The sequence below is a fragment of the Populus alba genome, chromosome 3, assembly GCF_005239225.2.
Source record: "Populus alba chromosome 3, ASM523922v2, whole genome shotgun sequence".
In the NCBI taxonomy this organism is placed as follows: Eukaryota; Viridiplantae; Streptophyta; class Magnoliopsida; order Malpighiales; family Salicaceae; genus Populus; species Populus alba.
In genome coordinates this window covers 16,150,000-16,168,236 of record NC_133286.1, presented here as the reverse complement: position 1 = coordinate 16,168,236, position 18,237 = coordinate 16,150,000, and the positions used below count along the sequence as shown (strand labels likewise).

General features: G+C 35.6%; 1 protein-coding gene, 1 long non-coding RNA gene and 1 pseudogene across 2 annotated transcripts; all 3 read right to left on the bottom strand.

The window, feature by feature from the left end:
- Nucleotides 1-758: 758 nt before the first annotated feature.
- LOC118034212 (uncharacterized) lies at nucleotides 759-5,095 on the bottom strand (annotated as a pseudogene).
- A 1,944-nt stretch (nucleotides 5,096-7,039) lies between these two features.
- LOC140955365 (uncharacterized) lies at nucleotides 7,040-7,580 on the bottom strand. Its single transcript, XR_012169353.1, has 3 exons — nucleotides 7,491-7,580; nucleotides 7,323-7,401; nucleotides 7,040-7,239 (listed from the first exon to the last, which is right to left on the bottom strand). It is a non-coding gene; the product is annotated as an uncharacterized lncRNA (long non-coding RNA).
- Nucleotides 7,581-12,176: 4,596 nt separating this feature from the next.
- Nucleotides 12,177-17,488, bottom strand: LOC118034213 (splicing factor-like protein 1). The gene is made up of 2 exons (XM_035039448.2): nucleotides 15,010-17,488; nucleotides 12,177-14,043 (listed from the first exon to the last, which is right to left on the bottom strand). The coding sequence occupies exon 1, from the start codon at nucleotides 17,398-17,400 to the stop codon at nucleotides 15,046-15,048; it is 2,355 nt and encodes a 784-aa protein (XP_034895339.1). The 5' UTR covers nucleotides 17,401-17,488; the 3' UTR covers nucleotides 12,177-14,043; nucleotides 15,010-15,045.
- Nucleotides 17,489-18,237: the final 749 nt, after the last annotated feature.

Genomic DNA, 18,237 nt, shown 5'->3' with positions numbered 1-18,237 from the left:
GCTACAACTGACGCTACTTAGATGGAACTATGTGAACATAGTATAGGGCTAACAAAGAAAAAACTGAAGCCAAAGCATGCGAGCCTGGAGATTGCTGTTGCAAAGAGGCAGGAGACAAAAAATGTGAGAGAGAATATTTGCTTTACTATTACAAATCACCCATTGCATGATTCTTTTAGATAACATACCAGCAAGAGTCCTGTGTCCAGTGATGGGAAAATGGTGTTCAAATAGGTTTATGACATTGCAACAGGACCGACCGTATAAGAATTCCCAAAGCCTAACCTAAAATCTTCACGAAAGGATGAAAGAATGCCATACTTGCCCGAGGTGCCATGTTTTACGATTCATCTTTCCTCCTTATTGCTGACAACTTATTTGTCCCCCAAATTTTTAACTTCGTCATCAAACACTTTGCGAATTTAACCCTAGGGTTCTCCGTAGTTGAAAATACACTTGGTTCTTTTTGTGCAGGTTATTTTGGATACCGTTTGACACTTGCCTTCGGATATAGAAGAGAACATGCAATTTCCTGTGCTGAACCGGAGGCAACATGAACACACAAAAGCATTCAACATGGATTATTCCATCACGTATCCAAAAGGGATAATTTTTTCTATTGACCTTGAGATGTATGAAGGACATTAGGTCAGAAAGACATCCTGCCAAACGCCACAAACAGATCGATTCATTTGCTACGCAGTCAGAAAGACCCTAACCCATAATTCCTTACTTGTTATACACATACTGCTGCTAGGTCTGCCATATTTTCTACCATGCTGTATGTACCATTCCTACCGCTAATGCGTCTATTATTTGCATTCTAGTCCAAGTTGATCACGGAGTTTCAAGTTAAATTCAATATCAGGAGTTACAACAGCACGTTTCCCAAGCTCTCCAATAGCGCAGCAATCTTTACCTGCAGTGTTGATCGCCATAACATCTTGAGCAAATGTACACTCTGAGCCAGGTGAAACCTGCACATAGTAAATCTAATGTTAAAACTTAAAACTGGGAACAAAGAGAAAAACACATGGTTTGATGCAGTTTCTAATTTAGAGCAGAGGCATCAACATCTTCTGCTGTTCCCATTAAGAGCAGTGAATCGAGTGTAACGAAAACAAAAGATAAATGTAGCAATCTGCTTTCTTTAAGACCCCGTGATAAAGTGGTCGTCTTTTTGAATGTCTTGAGCAAAAACTCGTAATTATAGATGGTAATGGAAATCTATCCCTGTTAGTTTGAGGATAAAGGATGCACAATGCCTTTTCACTTCATGAAATGACATGCATAAAGAATTGAGAATTCACAATTTCACACATTTATTTATGAAAAAAATAACCAGTTTCACGAATTAAAAAAATAATACATTTGTGATTCTTAAAGCAGGATTCCAGCAGGAACTGAGCCAAATTTGGCCGCTACAATAAGAAATGGAGAACTGTGCCAAATCTGGCTGATACAATAAGAACCTAAACCTGGCACCTAATTGATAAGTTATAACCAGTATGAGCATTAAATTCAAAATATGCAACTTCAATAAACGATGAAAATAGATTTCCTTCAAGTACATTGACGAACACTGGGAGTAGTTGACTTAAAACTCTTTTCAGGATTGTAAATTTGTGATGCAAATCTAGTATGAGGTCCTAATGCCCTATAGAATCTATCTGATTTGAGGCCTCAAAAACCGGTGAACAGAGGCAATGCAAGATAACTTAAGTCCATTCATTATCTTTATGTAACGAGTAGCCAAATAAGTCTGTTTGCGAGAATGCACTTGCATGTACATGTGCAAAGAGAATGTGTAACATGACTTACATCATATAGTGCATCGCAAGCTTAAGCTTGATCGCTCCACTCCTGTAAAACCAGCATTTTTGCCCATATATCCCTTTGGCAATTCTTCAAAACTGGTCTTCCTAGGAGCACTCTTGCTTTCTGATGGCATTGACATATCAGCTTCCCCTTTCCCTTTGCACTTGCTGATCGCTTCAAAAGGGCAGCTTCTCAGGAACTTGGAAGAAAATAACCTTTCATTGTCACACTCCTGTCACCAATCACAGTTAATTTTAACTAGGATGCTAGTTACAAAAATGAAAAACTGATAAATTTCAAAGCAAGGAATATATATAATGCGAACACCAACCAACAGCCAAGATCAGAAGCAGGATTAATAGCAGTCTCATCATACTCCAAGTTCCTTGCTTCCTCCCCAAACTCAGCCTCGTCAAGAAGCTCTAAAAGCAAAAACAGCATATTGTACTCAGCATTACAGAATGACACCTAACAACAAAGCATTAAAGATAAAAAGGCAACAGAAAATTCTTGGGCTATCTCTGCACTTATGAAAACTCTAGGTCTTGTGAGTAGTCATGACATTAATTAATTGCATGAGATAGAACCAATTGGGGTTTTGAGAACTAAGCTCGTTGTTTTTTCTTACCATAATTTTGAGGAGATCCTAACATCAAAAAGATGTTTCACTGGTACAATGTTCCAGCAATATCAAAATGTTGATATTAGAAATTAAAGCTATGCAAAAAGAAAATGGAACAGTCTAACATGACATGTGTCATAAAACAACAACATCAAGGAAGTTTATTATTTTAGAACTTCAGGGAAATGGAAACAGAGAAATTCGGTTCAAAAGTGCTTCCAGCAACCATGCTAAGAATATATTGTTCTCTTCTAGATGCATCTAAAAACTTACTAGGGTCGCCAGAGTAAGGCGGCCTCAAAGGAAGAGTATTTGGATAATAGATATGGCGGTAATCCTGCAACAGCATCACAAAAACCAGATCTTAGTATCCATGCGATGGAAGAGAGACTGAAAGAGAGAGGGACTGATAGAACCCTTACCCAAGGTTCTTTATATCGTCTCTTCCCTTTCAGGGATAACGGATTGATAGCCCCATCTACACTGGCAGCTGAAGGAGGCACAAAAATTTCCCCATCATCATCCCTGGTATCTTCCGTCCCTGACCAGCTGCTACCAGTGTTCTCATGCACAGGAACATTATATTTCCTTATCGAAAGAGGTGGTGATGGGGCACCTGGCCCGAAAGCAACTTGCACTTGAGCTGCAGGTGTGAACTTCAAACATGAGTGGATAACGATGATTGATAGATATCACAGTAACAATATTTTAAATTAACCCATCCCAAAATTATTCATCTAGTAGTGCAGATTTGACTGGGAAATCTGGCCCATCTCAAGCATTGTATCTTATTCCAATTATTACAAGGATGGTTAAACCGTCAACAAAAGCTATCGAGTAACAGAACACAAATTATTTTCATTTTACTGTTCTTGAGTTTCTAATCAGAAATTGTGAAGCATATAGAATCACGAACAATTAGGGGTCAATGCTTATTGAGATGGTATAGCCTAAAGCTTGCAACCACAAGGTTGCAGACTCAATCATTACAAGCAGCGCTAATTTTTCAGAATATAGGCACCGATACCATAAAATTTTAGCATCTTAAAGCTTTAGTATGCAAGGAAGCAAGTTACATGGACTGAGAGAGAACACTAATTAGAAGCAAGGTGCCCTAAATCCCATGAGACACATATTGCTGCTAACATATTCCAGTTGCTGACTGAATTCCCAACGGAAAGGGCTTTAGCCAAATCAACATGACGTTGGACAATGAAGCTTTAGTCCATGTAAGCAACTTAGTTTAAGATCAACAAAACAGAAGAAAGATGAAACGCAAATGATAAGACAGCATAGAATGTCCAAGCTAAAGAGAGATTACGTTTCTTTTCTTTAGGGACTTGTCTTCTGAGATTTTCCTGCACAAGCAAATCACAGTTGAGCTAAGAACATAAACAAATAAATTGCCATACTAGACTGTAGTATTTATTAAACTTAGGATACTGCATAAAATTAGTCCATGGGGGGAATGCATAGAATAACAAGGTAGTATTTAGAATTGTGGAATTTGATTGAGAATGTATTAAAATAATGTTGTTTTTGTTTTTTTAAAATTTATTTTTTACACATGAAAAACGATACAAAATATATAAGAAATAATAATTTAAAGGAAAAAAAAATTCAAAAACCTTTTTTGAAAGCAAAAACAAATGCAGGCTGTCCTGAGATTTTTGTGGATTGGTTAAAAATAGGTTATTTTTCTTAGACTCCTACGACGACTGCTACTACTAAATTGATTACACAGTAAATGCTTAGCATAATTAGAAGAAGAGCAACAAGGATGGCTGCTGTGTATATGACTGACTGACTAGTCATAAGGCACGACCATGCCGAAAGATCCGAATGGTTGAATGAACGGGGTGGGTCCGGTTTCGGACTGTGATTTTCGTAAAAATTAAGGCGCATCAAAGTATAATTAATTAATCTTTTGTCTTTAGGGTGGGTTGCAACTTGCAATGGTTAAATAAAAATCAGCAAGTTGACTTAAGACGCTGCAATTCTATAGGGCAAAGAAAAGAAATGGTAGATGATAAGGCCAAGATGAAAAACCCAAACACCATTTTTAGGTTGAAGCAAGGAGAGAACACAGCATATTATCTGCACACATACATTGAATTTGTGGATGAGCATCTGAGCCTGGGCAGCTTCTTCATCCTCGTTACTCCTCCTGTCATCGTTTATCTCTTCACTGCATTTTCCACATCCAACACCACACATTAAAACTAAAATTAATCTAACCTTTTATGACAAAGAGAAGAAGAAGATTTCAATCAAATACTGTACGGGGAATAGAAGCGGAATTACGTTTTCGGGACGGAGGTTCTTCTCTGTCTACGCGGAAGTTTAGGCTTGAACTTAAGCTGCAGTCAGTTCACTTTTTGTTAAGAATTATTACTTTCAGATCTGAACTATCCATTCAACACAATCCTAAACAATCAAACGCGGAATCATTGATTCTTAGTAAAATGATTGATTGGTACCTTTGTGCGAGAAGGAGAAGATGGATCTACTTGATCGTCCATGGCTCGAAGCTTGATGATGACGATGAAGCAGAAGAGAAGATGAAAATGGAAAGGAAAAGGACTCAAAACGCAAAACCGTAGGGTTCGAACTCGAGGCCTCGCCGATAGCGTGACAATGTCTTGCCCACCAGCCTATAAGACACGTTTGACTTGTGCTTACATTCATATATATATATATATATATATATTATTATAATATTACAATTATTCTTACGCCCATTTGTGACTTGTCTTTGTATGAAATCAGAAAATAACCTTGTGCACATGATTTTATAAATTCGATCCTAAAGTTATAAAATTTTGGGAATTTAATATGAGTACCCTCGTATCCATCCATTAATGGCAAAAAGATCTTGATTTCAGTTTATTTTTTTTAATCTTTGTATTTCCCTTAAATATAATAGTAATATCATTTTATGCAATAATATTTATTTATTATATATATTCGACCTCGGAGGATAAGCTAAGCGGCCACCCTTCAAAAATTCTTCGTGACGATCCACCATTCTCCATTTGTTATAATAAAAGTTTCCTATGGTGGAAAATATTGACCATGTGACGTACAATCTCGACCATGATAATTAACCTTAATGAGATAAAAGTAAATAAGCTTTATGTAGGACCACTTATAGTCATACGACAATCAGGGAGGAAATACTAAAGAAAAAACCTGTAAATCTTTTGGTTTATATACTCTACAATCTCGCAATAGAAAAAATTGTCAAGTAACTTAGTAATGGAATTGAATATTGTCACTCAAAATCACTGTCTCATTGTTGATTTCAACACAAATGAACGTATTTAGACTTGTTTATTTTTAAATTTTAAAAGTAATTTTTTTAAAAAATTTAAATTTTTTTTATTTTTTTAAATTAATATTTTTTTAGTGTTTTTTAGATTATTTTCATATGCTGATATCAAAAATAATTTTTTAAAAATAAAAAAAATATTATTTTAATATATTTATACATAAAAAATATTTTGAAAAACAACCAAACTATATTCTTAATATTTTTTTAGTATTCGTGTTGGAGAAAGTTTTAAAAGCCATTGGATTCCAGAAAAACTTTTATTAGAAAATTAATTAGAAAGCCATTGGATTCGATAAAAGAATTTATTAGAAAAATAATTAATATAAATATAAAGGTGTAATAGTAAGAACTAGATTAGTTCCCACGTCATATTGTTGTCGAATCAAATCTTTTTTCAAATATAAAAAAGAATTGAAGGGCTAAAAGATTGTATGAAAAGTTATTATGCTGCAATTGAATCAACTTATAAGCCCAAAAAAATAAAAAATATAAATGTATAAGAGAAAAAATATTTTTGAATAATAGGTAAAATTAGATTTAATTTTTTAAAATATAAAAATAATATTTTTTTTATTTAATATCAAAATAACAATATATTAAATTACCAGCAACCTAAGTTACAGACTCAACTTGTTTTAACAATTTTATTTTATTTTATTATATAATTATATGGTAATAAAAATAAATATTTATAAAATTAGACATCAACAATATATAAAATGTTTATTTAAGACCACAATGTAAATTATTTATACTCTTTTTTTATTATTAAATTATATGATACATATTTACAAACACTCTTTAAAAAAATGAAATGAAAATGTAGGTATCATTTCCGGTTCGGTTCGGTTTTTTCCCTAAAAAAAGCAACCAAACCGAAAAAAAAAAAGAAAAAAAAAAACACCCGAAACCGAACCGGACCCGGCCCAAACCGGCCGGTTTCGGTTCGGTTCCGGTCCGGTTTTTAAGCCAAAAAACCGGACAAACCTATATGCATTTTTGGGCTTTTTTTTTGTTTTTTAATGGGCTTCTAATGGATTTCTAATGGGCTTACAATTAAATTTGCTATTATCTCATTTTCTTTGAAGATTCCAAATATATTTAATTTTTTTACCCTTAAATATTCAATTGTATTAAATTATTATTATCAATCTTATGTTTATTAATTTTTTTGGCCATTAAATATTCATTTATATGAAATTATTAGTGTCAATCTTGTGTTCAATATATTTTTAACTTACTAATATTTTTCTACTTCCGAAAAGTTTAAATAAATAACACACACTCACAATCACACACCAATAAGTTAAAATTCAAATTACAAAATACAAACCATTGCCTTCAAAGGGCTTAACAAAAAAACAACAAATAACATTATCATAAAACACTCCAAGCCACAAAAATAAATCTTCATGTGCACATCATCTCAATAAAAAAGCACTTCAAGAGCATTGCACTTTGATTCCTGAAATTCATAATCTAGAATTATAACATAATAAATTAAATCAGAAGATATAAAAATTAAAAAAATATATATTTATACCATACGTTTTCAATACATGCATCAGAAATTCACAATTTGTGAACTAATTATCATCCGTTGCTAAATGCAACTTTCCATCAAATTCTACAAAATAAAATACTAAACATGTTAGAATAAAATGTGTTAATTAATAAATAATAAAATAAAATGTGTAAGTTTTTAAGAAACGTTACCTGATTCAAGGTTTTCGTAGGTTTCCAAATCATTCATCAAGGTTGTATTATTAGTTGAAATTGGACCATGATGCAACCAATTTTGACAACAAATGAGTGCTTGAACTGTTGCTGGAGATAGAGAACTTCGAAATTGGTCGAGTATACGATCACCTGTGCTAAAGGCTGATTCGGAAGCCACTGTGGATATAGGAATAGCAAGAACATGTTGTGCAACTTTCGAAAGTATCTTATATTTTAAAGCATTAATTTTCCACCAACCCAAAATATCTAATTTATCATCATCAGGATCCTCACAACCATCACTCAAATACCTCTCAACCTCATTTCTATTTTCCACACTATCTTCCTCTTGTAAGTGCCTTTTGAACCGAGCTAAAGTGTTAACATCTACCTCCATGTCATCAGTAGCATCATTATCATCTTGTTTATGCCTATTATCATCCACCACTTCATTGGCTATCAAATAAAACTCATACAAGCTCACCAAATTATCTTTCACCTTTTTTGTTAGCAATTGTGCTTTGTCATAAGTATACAACTCACCAAAACAAAATTTCACATATTTCAACTTAAGACGAGGATCCAAAACATTAGCCACATACAATAAAAAATTCTGATTTGCTCCACAACCCCAATACTTCTCAAACTTATTCATCATGTTAATCGCCATTCCATTCAAAAGATTATCTCTACTTTTACACAATTGCAACAAGTTTGTATGCATGAAAATCAATTCATTGAAGAAAGAATTTGATGTAACATGCAATGAGCCAGAAAATTTCAATGTAACCATGTAAAAGATCTTTAAAAACTTCAGCAAAGTTTTAGCATTTTCCCAATCCTCCAAACTAGGCGGCCCTATGTTTTTTTTATTCCCCTTTGAATCAACCTCCAAAAAGTAACTCATATACCTAGATTCACTTTGACTTAACCTCATAAAGACCTTTTCAAACTTTTCCGCAGCTTCTAACATAAGATAAGTTGAATTCCATCGAGTTGCAACATCCAAACACAATGATTTCTTACACTCTATATGCAACTTTTCTGCACACTTTTTAAATGCAAGTAGCCTAGAGGGTGAAGACCTCACAAACCTAATTGCATTTCGAATCTTAACAACCGAAACATTCATCTCTTTCAAACCATCATATACAATGAGGTTGACAATGTGTGCACAACATCTAACATGCAAATGTTCATTTGACAATATATTAGTTGGCCAATCTTTCATCACATTCTTCAAATATGAAATAGTAACACTATTAGAGCTTGCATTGTCTACTGTAACAGTTAAAAGTTTATCAATCCCCCAATCTAACAAACAATTCTCAATAACCTGACCAATTGTCTCACCCATATGATTGGAAACTTGACAAAAATTTAGAATTCTTTTATGCAAATTCCATTCATTATCAATCCAATGAGCCGTTAAGGACATATAGTTAATGTTTTGGATTGATGTCCATGTATCTGTTGTTAAGCATAATCGTTGACCCTTAAGAGCTCTCTTTAATCTTTCCTTCTCTTCAACATAAAGTTTCAAACAATCTCTCATAATAGTGAAACGAGAAGGAATGTCAAATCTAGGCTGCATGGTCCTAGAATATAATTTAAACCCCTTACCCTCCACAAAATTAAAAGGCAACTCATCAATTATAACCAATTTCACTAGTGCATTTCTGCATTCATCATAATCATAACCTATTGCCTTAAGAGTTCCCACACTTCGATCTCCTAATTCACCCCCTACTTTATTAGGTTCTAATAGCAAAATTTTTTTGCTTCTTATCAACCACAAAAGAAACTTTTTGGCATACTTTCAAATGACTCCACATATTACTTGTCCCATTAATAATAGTATGACATGCATAATCCTTTCCACAATAATTACATTCAGCTCTAGGGGTTTTAGGATCACCATCAAGATTTGTAAAATGATCCCAAATTTGTGACTTTTTTTTATCAACATTTCTTTTCCTAGATGCAAGGACTTGAAGTTGTTTACCTTTAGTATTCGTGGTGGATCCTACAGTAGTTGATGTTGGGTTAGTGTTTGAAGATGGGGCAGTGGATGAAGCATTTTGATTTTGAAGGTTTTCCATCTGTAATTACCAAATACAAACTACTTGGTTAGTTTACAGAATCAAATGCAAACAGAATAATGAATACTTCCATTCAAAGAGCAGTTTACCCAAATCAAATTCAAATCAAATAATCTCATGATAAACAAGACAGCAAAATGCCATATTGGAATGATGTTCCATGGCTGTAAATTTCAGTAGACATGAAACCAAGACAGAACAGAATTGTCCAAGAACCAAAATCACAAACACCAAGGCATTAAAGTTGAGAATTCAGTGTTAAGACAACCTTTTATTCTGCTTTCTTTAACTCCACATTACAGATTGTTTTTTCAAATAAATGAATAGGTCCTAAACATGCAGGAAAATACAAAGGTCCAATCTAGCGGATTTAGAGTAACAGGAAAGTATATAGTTGTTTAGTTTATTGGTGAAGGAACCAATTCTTATCAGCTGAATTCTACCCTGGTTATTCTTCTAAACGAACAAGAAACAAATAATAAAACCTGCAGTATTTTTAGATAATAGCAAAGGGCCTCAGATTAAACATCCTGAGTGCAAATCATGGTTGAGCCATATGAAATAAAAAGCAAAGATGTGCATGTGGCTAGTGAAGGAGACTGATGCTGGCAAATCAGGACCGACAATGGAACTCTATAAAGAACAGCAAAAAAAAACAAAGAAAGTGTGGGTGCACGGTCTGATGCCCAGCAGGTCTCCTATTGCAAGGAAAGAGTGTTAGTTTTCATCTAAAAGATGATAGGTAACGTGCAAAAGAATTGGAGCAAAACTGTAATGTCAAAACTTTGGAAAGCTAATTGAGGGAACACCTGTTTAATACACATTCTCAAATAATTTATTTTGAAAAGCAAAACTCTATGCAGGCAAATACTCCGGTCAGCTCAGCCGTGGATGATAAATTGATAATACACAAGTCCTGACGAGAACATCTGATTAATGTCCAATCTAGCAGATTTAGTTTACATATGTAAAAGTTGACTTGAAAATAATGTTTCTCTTAAAAAAAAAAGAGTAAAGAATCATGATTTTTGGTTTATAAAATTTTGGGGAGAGCTCAGAGTGTTCATGAAATTACATTTCCGTTCCTTTCCAAGCTATATATATATATATATATAGCTTGGAACTGTAATATGGAAAGGAACGAAAATGTATATATATATATAGCTTGGAACTGTAATATGGAAAGGAACGAAAATGTATATATATATGGCCCATGACATTCTCCGCCCAACACAGAAAAACAAGTTAATTCAGGTAAGCAAGCAATCCAGCCTTTAATTCACAAAACAGAAAAAGGGAAAAAAAATTATAGAATAAAAAATTGGTGACAACATAGGTTAAGTCATAAAAAATGACAGCACTGATATGCCATTCTAGATGGTTGTGTACCTAACAGTGGAGTTCTTACTGTGGATGAGAGACTTTTCCTTCCCTTTATCGGTCTAGCTTTTCAAAGTTTTGCTCCCTTCTTGAGGTTTGTCTGTATAAAAAGGTTGTTGTTAATTCTTCTCTTCTGTAGCAGTTTGTCGGTGTTGGTGAGTAGTGAGAGTAAGAGTCTGAGAGCTGAGACTGAGAGGAGAGAAAGAGAAATAGAGAATCGAGACTTCGAGAGGTGAGAGATTGAAAGTTTATTGTTCAATGTTTTAGGGTTAGAACTTAGAATTAGCGGAGAGAAGAGAGCCAGAGCAGAGAGGGGCGCGGCGTGAACAAAGTTTTCTATTTATAACAGGGCGGAGTGGATTCTTTTTTTTAAAACCGGTCCGGTCCGATCCGGTTACTCGGTTTTTTCACTACAAAACCAAAAACCGAACCGAACCGGGTTTTTTTCTATATAATCTAATCGGTTTACTCGGTTTTATTATTCGGTTCGGTTTTTTCGGTTAATTTTTTGTCGGTTTTATCGGTTTACTCGGTTTTTCGGTTTTTGTGCACACCCCTGGGTAAAGGTATCATTTAATGAATTTAAAATAACAAACATACTAAAATAGATAATTCACTAAAACCCGCTCTCATTTTCCTCATATTTTCTTATTTATCACCATAATGTGATGATTTTTTTACTAAGAAAATTTTGATACTTTTATACACAATATAACTACACGTACCCTTGAATCCAAGACATTTAAGTCATTGGGTTCAAAGATATTATGGTCTTTCAGCCATTGTGTTTTTTTATTTTTTTGGTTAATTGTTCGTTTGGTCAAGATGGTTAATAGTATTTTTGTTAATTCCTTCAGCCATACTTCAAAATACCATAACCAGTTTGAAGAAGGCAAATTCCAATAGAAAAAAAAAAACCATCAATAAATATAAACATCCCTTCAATCTAGCAGAAGTCATCAAGAACGTTCCATGCCCATGGCTTACTCGAGAACACCATCAATCAGAGAACCATATCAATTAAAAAAAAAATCACAGAAAGCAAACAGGGGGGCACAGGCAATGAACATTATGCGGGGTGATGCATGCAATGAGGAGGCCTGCATGTAAGTTGTAGCAGAGATCCGACCACCAACATCAAGCCATATCAATGAACCATTACAAAATGCAGTATGATGTGATCAATGGAAAATACAAACTCAAAGCAGTAACCATTAAATATCAATACATTCGGAAGTGGCAGTTTACAGAAATTTATATGACTGCTAGCTAATTAGCAATATCCACTTCAGAATCAGGTTTTGATGACAGAACTAAACCTCTACTATCCCTAAAATCATCTAGTTAAGCACTACATTGGGAGCTGACCATGAAATATCTGACAAGGTCCATGATGCCCATGATAGCAACTTCTTTTCGTCTCATGGAACTAAATCCTGACCATCTTGCACACAACAAAGTTAGCACGTAAAATGGAATAGACCAGGAAAAATATTGATAAAGTCATCAAGGTATATAACATCCTTGCTGCAAGAAAAATGACCACAATGCCATTACCACCAGAAATGAATATACAAGCCATGAGACAACTTAGTGCCCATGACCTGCAGCTGTTGCGATAACAAAATGAATAGATGCAAACACCAAACTCTTCAACTTCCCAACAATCAGGGTGCTAGGTTTTGAACATAAAATAGCTGAACTACCGAATAATTGAGTAAAATTATGTCATCTCTAAAGTCTTCCTTGCCACTAATATTTAAGTCACTCCACATCAATTTATCCGAGCAAAACACCAATCCTTCCTTAAGAAGGAGAATTCAATTTTATTTTTTTGGAACTATGATTGCTAGTCAAAGCTTTACAAAAGAATCTAGTTGGAGAAAACAGATTATCAACAAACATACCTACAGCTGTTCACAGCTCACCAGTAATTCAAAAAAGAGTTGTGCATGTACATTCAAGAAGGGTACAAATGACTTAGAAGAAATGACAGAAATTTAGGAAGGTTCTATGCAAGAACAGGCCAATAGAAAGTTCTGTGGGTGGCAAATTTCATCTTAGAAAAAAGGCAAAGCTAAAATCTTTTGTTTATTATACCACAGAGGCTAAGATTCGAGAAATTACCAGCAATCTGAAATAACACTGACAAGATAATAATGCTTTCAAATCATCATGCAATATCTTTAACAGACTTTCTTATGTAAACCACTATGTGCCACTTTGGCACTGCAATCACACAAGCATATTCTTGCATCGCAACTAGTTTTCACACTGCAGCTCTAAATGGGTCCTAAATCACACTTCATTGACCAGCTAAACAGGAAACTGATAACTCTCTTAATTCACACAACAGTTAGCTCCCTCAGGTTCCATATTCAACTATATCCTAAATCACATAGCATTGTATTTGATAAAAAAAAATCACTACCAAAACTAAATGTGTATTTGAGATCTTTTAACGGCCATGTAAAAGCTAGGAAGAGACATCAGAACAACCTTACAAGCAAACGGGAGAGAAAGAAAAACAAATAAGCAAAAAGAATGAATTGAAAGCTTCTTACACATACCCAAAAGGCATTCATATTCTAAGACACTCGCCATCTTGAAAGATAGGATGAACAAACCTGCAGAAGCTTCAACAGCAGAGCAACTAGGATAACTCAACTATCCTCAAAGTAAAAGGTGAACACCAATAAAAAATAACATTAAAGCCAAGAAAAGAAATGGTTAAGCACACCAAAGATGGTCAAATGTAACACAAAACTGTCAGTGAGATATTCCAAAAAAATTCAATTAAGCAAATAAAAGTAGAAGTTAGCAATGAGACATCGTATAGGAGGCAACACACATTGATAAGAAAACAAAGTTAAGTTCAATAAGAAAACAAGAAATAATAATATCAATAAGATTTGAGCAGCTTCTCCAAAATGTGTCTGTATGAACTCACTAGCCAATATCTCTGCAAATGTGATAACAGTACAGCAAGGTTAAAGATGTGAGTCCCATACTCCCAACAAAGTCATGGCAAGAGGTAAGAAATCAGGCTGCGCCAAGAAACATCAGCCCTGTCAAAATTATTCAATAACGGCAAAAAAGGGTTAAGAAATGTAAATAGAAGGAAATAACAGAAAACATGTTGATAAGAGGACTGTAGATTTTTTTTCTTTCAGTGAGACAACTCAAAACTATGATTAGTCCTAACATATTTGACTTAGTAGCTGTTTTGATTAAACATCATTTCATAAGAAATTTGATTTAATAAAGAAAGATAAATCAGAAGAGGTTGTTCACACAATCTACCACTGCTAGATGACAAGACATACAATACCATTGCAAAGAAGGTAAATGGTTAGAATATCACAAACAAACCAAATGGAAAATTATATAATAATAAGGAATCATAAATAATCTACAATCTCATCTGCATTTAGAAGGGGTAGGCTTGCATACTGAAAAAGTTATAACCTCTTTCCTTTTAAATACCTTTGGATGTAAAAAAAACACACCAAGTGAGAATCCAGAATGCAAAAGTGAAATGCAAAGCTAAAACCTTCCATTGCCCCGAGTCAACTTACATCGATGGTAATTTTTTTCTAGTTAGAACAACTTTTTAGCAAAAACAAAAGAACAGAAAGCCACGTTGTATGTTTTTTTCCATCTTTTTAAGCAATAATGTTCTAGTATAAATAGTTCACAATAACTACAGTATACAACAACTCCTACACATAACACTCTGTCATGGATACCAAACATGAAACTCAATATCTGCAAGGGCTGATGTTTCATAGAACTTCCGTTGAGATTGACTAATGACTTCCAAATATGCAAAAGTGCAATACCATAAGGCAAGAGAACTTTATGATCAGCAAATCAATGCAACAAAACAGTTGGATGGACAGGTTTTGATAGGATTTATACTGTCTCTAGTCCTATAAAAGACATGTCTAACTCTATGCACGTGTGTAAGATGCACACAGTTAAGAACCCAAAGGAATCATAACAAGTAACAAGAAAATGGACATTCCATTTACCTCTTCAATTGGAAGTAACTAGGAAAGCAACTGGCCTCATTTCATCTCTGCCATAAACTTCTCATACTCTGCATCTGCACCATATCTTGCTTTTGATGCAGAAGAAGAATGTGGAGGTGGCATGGTCGAGTTTGAAGCCCAAGGCATATTACCCATTCCCTGTGAATGGTCTGTTGCTGGGGGGGGAGCAGGAGGAGGAACTGAACTGTAGTAAGATGAATAACCTATCGAGTGCCCATACCCATTTGAGGCTGCAAGTGGAGCAGATAAGCTGTTTTCAGATGGCACTCCTGGTGGGTAGCTTTGTTGAGCCTCACTGGATGCCGCAGTCCGAGTCAGTGTGCCCGAGGGAACTGGCTGCACTGGTGGAGGATATTGAACACCATAAGGAGGTATGGGCTGTCCAGGAATGGGAGGGTACATGGTTGACCCAGGAGGAGGAGGAGGAGGAGGATAAGGACCATAAGGAGAGGGAACTGGTGGTCCCCATGGAACCGGAGTTCCTGTATAGCTGGCGTGCGCCCCAACATAGCTGGTAGGTGGACCATTTGGAAGGGGACCACCTGCTGTAAACTGCTGAGAGGGGTAGGCACCACCAAGTGGTTGAGTTGAGATAGGGTATGCGGGCATGGTTGATGTTGGAGGACCTGGCGGGACAGTAGGCTGAGGCGGCTTACCAGCAACTCTCACAGCAATGGTTCGACCATCAATGCGATAACCATTCATGCTTGCGATTGCATTATTAGCCATTTGAACATCACAATACTTCACAAAACCATAACCTTTACTCAATCCAGTAATCCGATCCTTAATCACCTTGGCCATCACGATTTCACCAAAAGAAGAAAACAAACCAATCAAACCATCATCATCAAGATTGGGTGGCAAGTAACCAATATACAAATTCGTATCATCATATTCTTTAGGTTTGAGCCCATTTGCTCCCAGCCCTGCTTGATTCGCACTACCAAGACCCCCGGTATTACTACCAGCCCAGGGAGGATTTCTTCCAGAACCACTTGACTCCAAAGCTAAGGTAGAAGTTTGCTTAGTTGCAGATTCAGGCATAGTCCCACCTAACTCAGCCAAAAAGTTCTGATACTCATCATCCATTTTCTTCCCAGTTGTTCCCTTCATAGGACAATCAATGGTTGGATGTCCACCATCGCCACAAATCTTACAAAGCACATCACTCTTAAACGTAGAGGTCCGCGAAGGGCATGCATACTGCCTATGGCCTGGCTCACCACATAGCCTACAATACTCCTCATCCCTAATTGTTCCATTCAAAGCAGCAAGTTCCCTAAGCTGCTGCCTCTTATGCTCATTCAAGACTTCATCCACAGGTTGCAACAACTTCTCAACCATCCCTGCAGCAGCATCCAATGCCTCCTGTGTCTCCGCCTCGACCAAAACATGCAAATCCTCATTCTCTGATGGATCTGGTTTCAGATCCCTCTTCTGCTGCAATCTCCCTTCCTTCACTGACCCCTTACCTCTAATAACAATTTTACCACCTGTCTCCCTCTCCATTCTCTTCTGGGTATTCCCTCTTGGCCCAATAATCAACCCAATAAAATTATACCCTGGATACTCTTTCATAGGTATATAAAGCTTCTTTTGAAGCTTGGGGGGCCTATAATCTGCTGGCGGTTTAAAGGCCGGGTTTCTCTTAATAATCTGCGAAATAATCTCTTGTCTTTCTTTGTTCAATCTTTCTCTTGCCCTGTACTCTCTAGTGTTAATCCTAATTCCCATATTATCATAAATTGGTTCAGGCGAAGGAGACCTAGCTCCTTCAGGTCTATCATCAAGAGGCAAACCAGACTGCAACATCCTACTAATCTCCAATAGCCTAGCATTTAAAGCTTGAATTTCCGGATCAAATTCAATACCTCCAGTAAAATCTTTCATAAAATCAGGTAACTGAATCACGGGCTTTGGCTCGTCGTCAGCCCACCTCGATTTTCGCTTCCTCGTGCCGCTACCCGAGTCATTATTATTACTACCATCGGCAACAGCATCCGCCGGTGGGTCCCAACGACTGCGACGGCGGCGGCGGCTGGTGGTTTCCTCCTCTCCACCAGAGTAGTCTCTGTCACCACTGTTTGTGTTAGCGACGCCATTTTCGGAGAGCAAGGGCTTGGGGATCTCGGGTTTTGGCGTGGTAGTTTGGGGATTGTGGCCATTTTCAGGGGCAATTTGGGGAGGATTGGAGATTAGGGTTTTGTGTGGGTTTTGGGGATCAGGAAATTGAGGTTCTTCAGCTGGAGGATGAAGGGGCGAGTTAGGGCAACCGGGGATGAAATCTAGGGTTTCCGGTGGAGGTGGATTGGATTGGTCTTGTGGGGCTTGAAAATGAGGGTTTGGGGTTTGATCGAGAGATTCCATTAATTTTTAGAGAGAGAGCGCGAAGGTTATTCGAGAGAGAGCGCGTAGACGTAACCAGTTTGTGGTTTCCGATTTTCCACTTGAGTTGGTGTACGTACTACGTCGTGCTAGTTCCTTCTTTTATTTTTATTCTATAAATTTTATTTATTTTCTAATGGCGGTTAGGTGTAGTGGTGGTGTTAATGAGCTCAGTGTCTTTTGGGCTAAAATGATAGTTGAGCTGGGTAGCCCAAACAAAGATTATGCGAGCAAGAACCGATACCTCAAGGCCACTTGCTTCACAATGGGCTAGTCTTCTCTTTCGAGTGTTGATCCGAAAATGTTTATTTTTCTCAAGATTTTATATTAGGATATTGTTTTTATTTTCTAATCAATGAATTTGTTTTCTCCCTTGAATGATAAAATGACTTGTTTACAGAGTGTTTGGTACTGTGTTTAAAAAAATATTTTTTTAAAAAATTAATTTTTTTTTATTTTAAATTAGTGGTGCTGATTTTAAAAATACTTTTTTAAAATTAAAAAAATATTATTGATATATTTTTATAAGTGAAAAGCACTTTAAAAAACAATCACAATAATCATATTCTCAAACACGCTTTATTTTTCATTTTATATATATCAAGAAACTCTTTTTATTCTGGATTACTCAAAACTAATGTAACATTAAAAATAATATTTTTTTATTTTTTTAAAAAATATAAAACTATTTTTTGAAAAAATACATATTTATATTTTTCTACTGGTGGATCATCACCATCCAAAACTAAAAACTAAGAATTGGAAACGCAAAAAAAAAGCTTAGAAATGATTTTAGTTCGAAGGAGGGAGGAATATTTG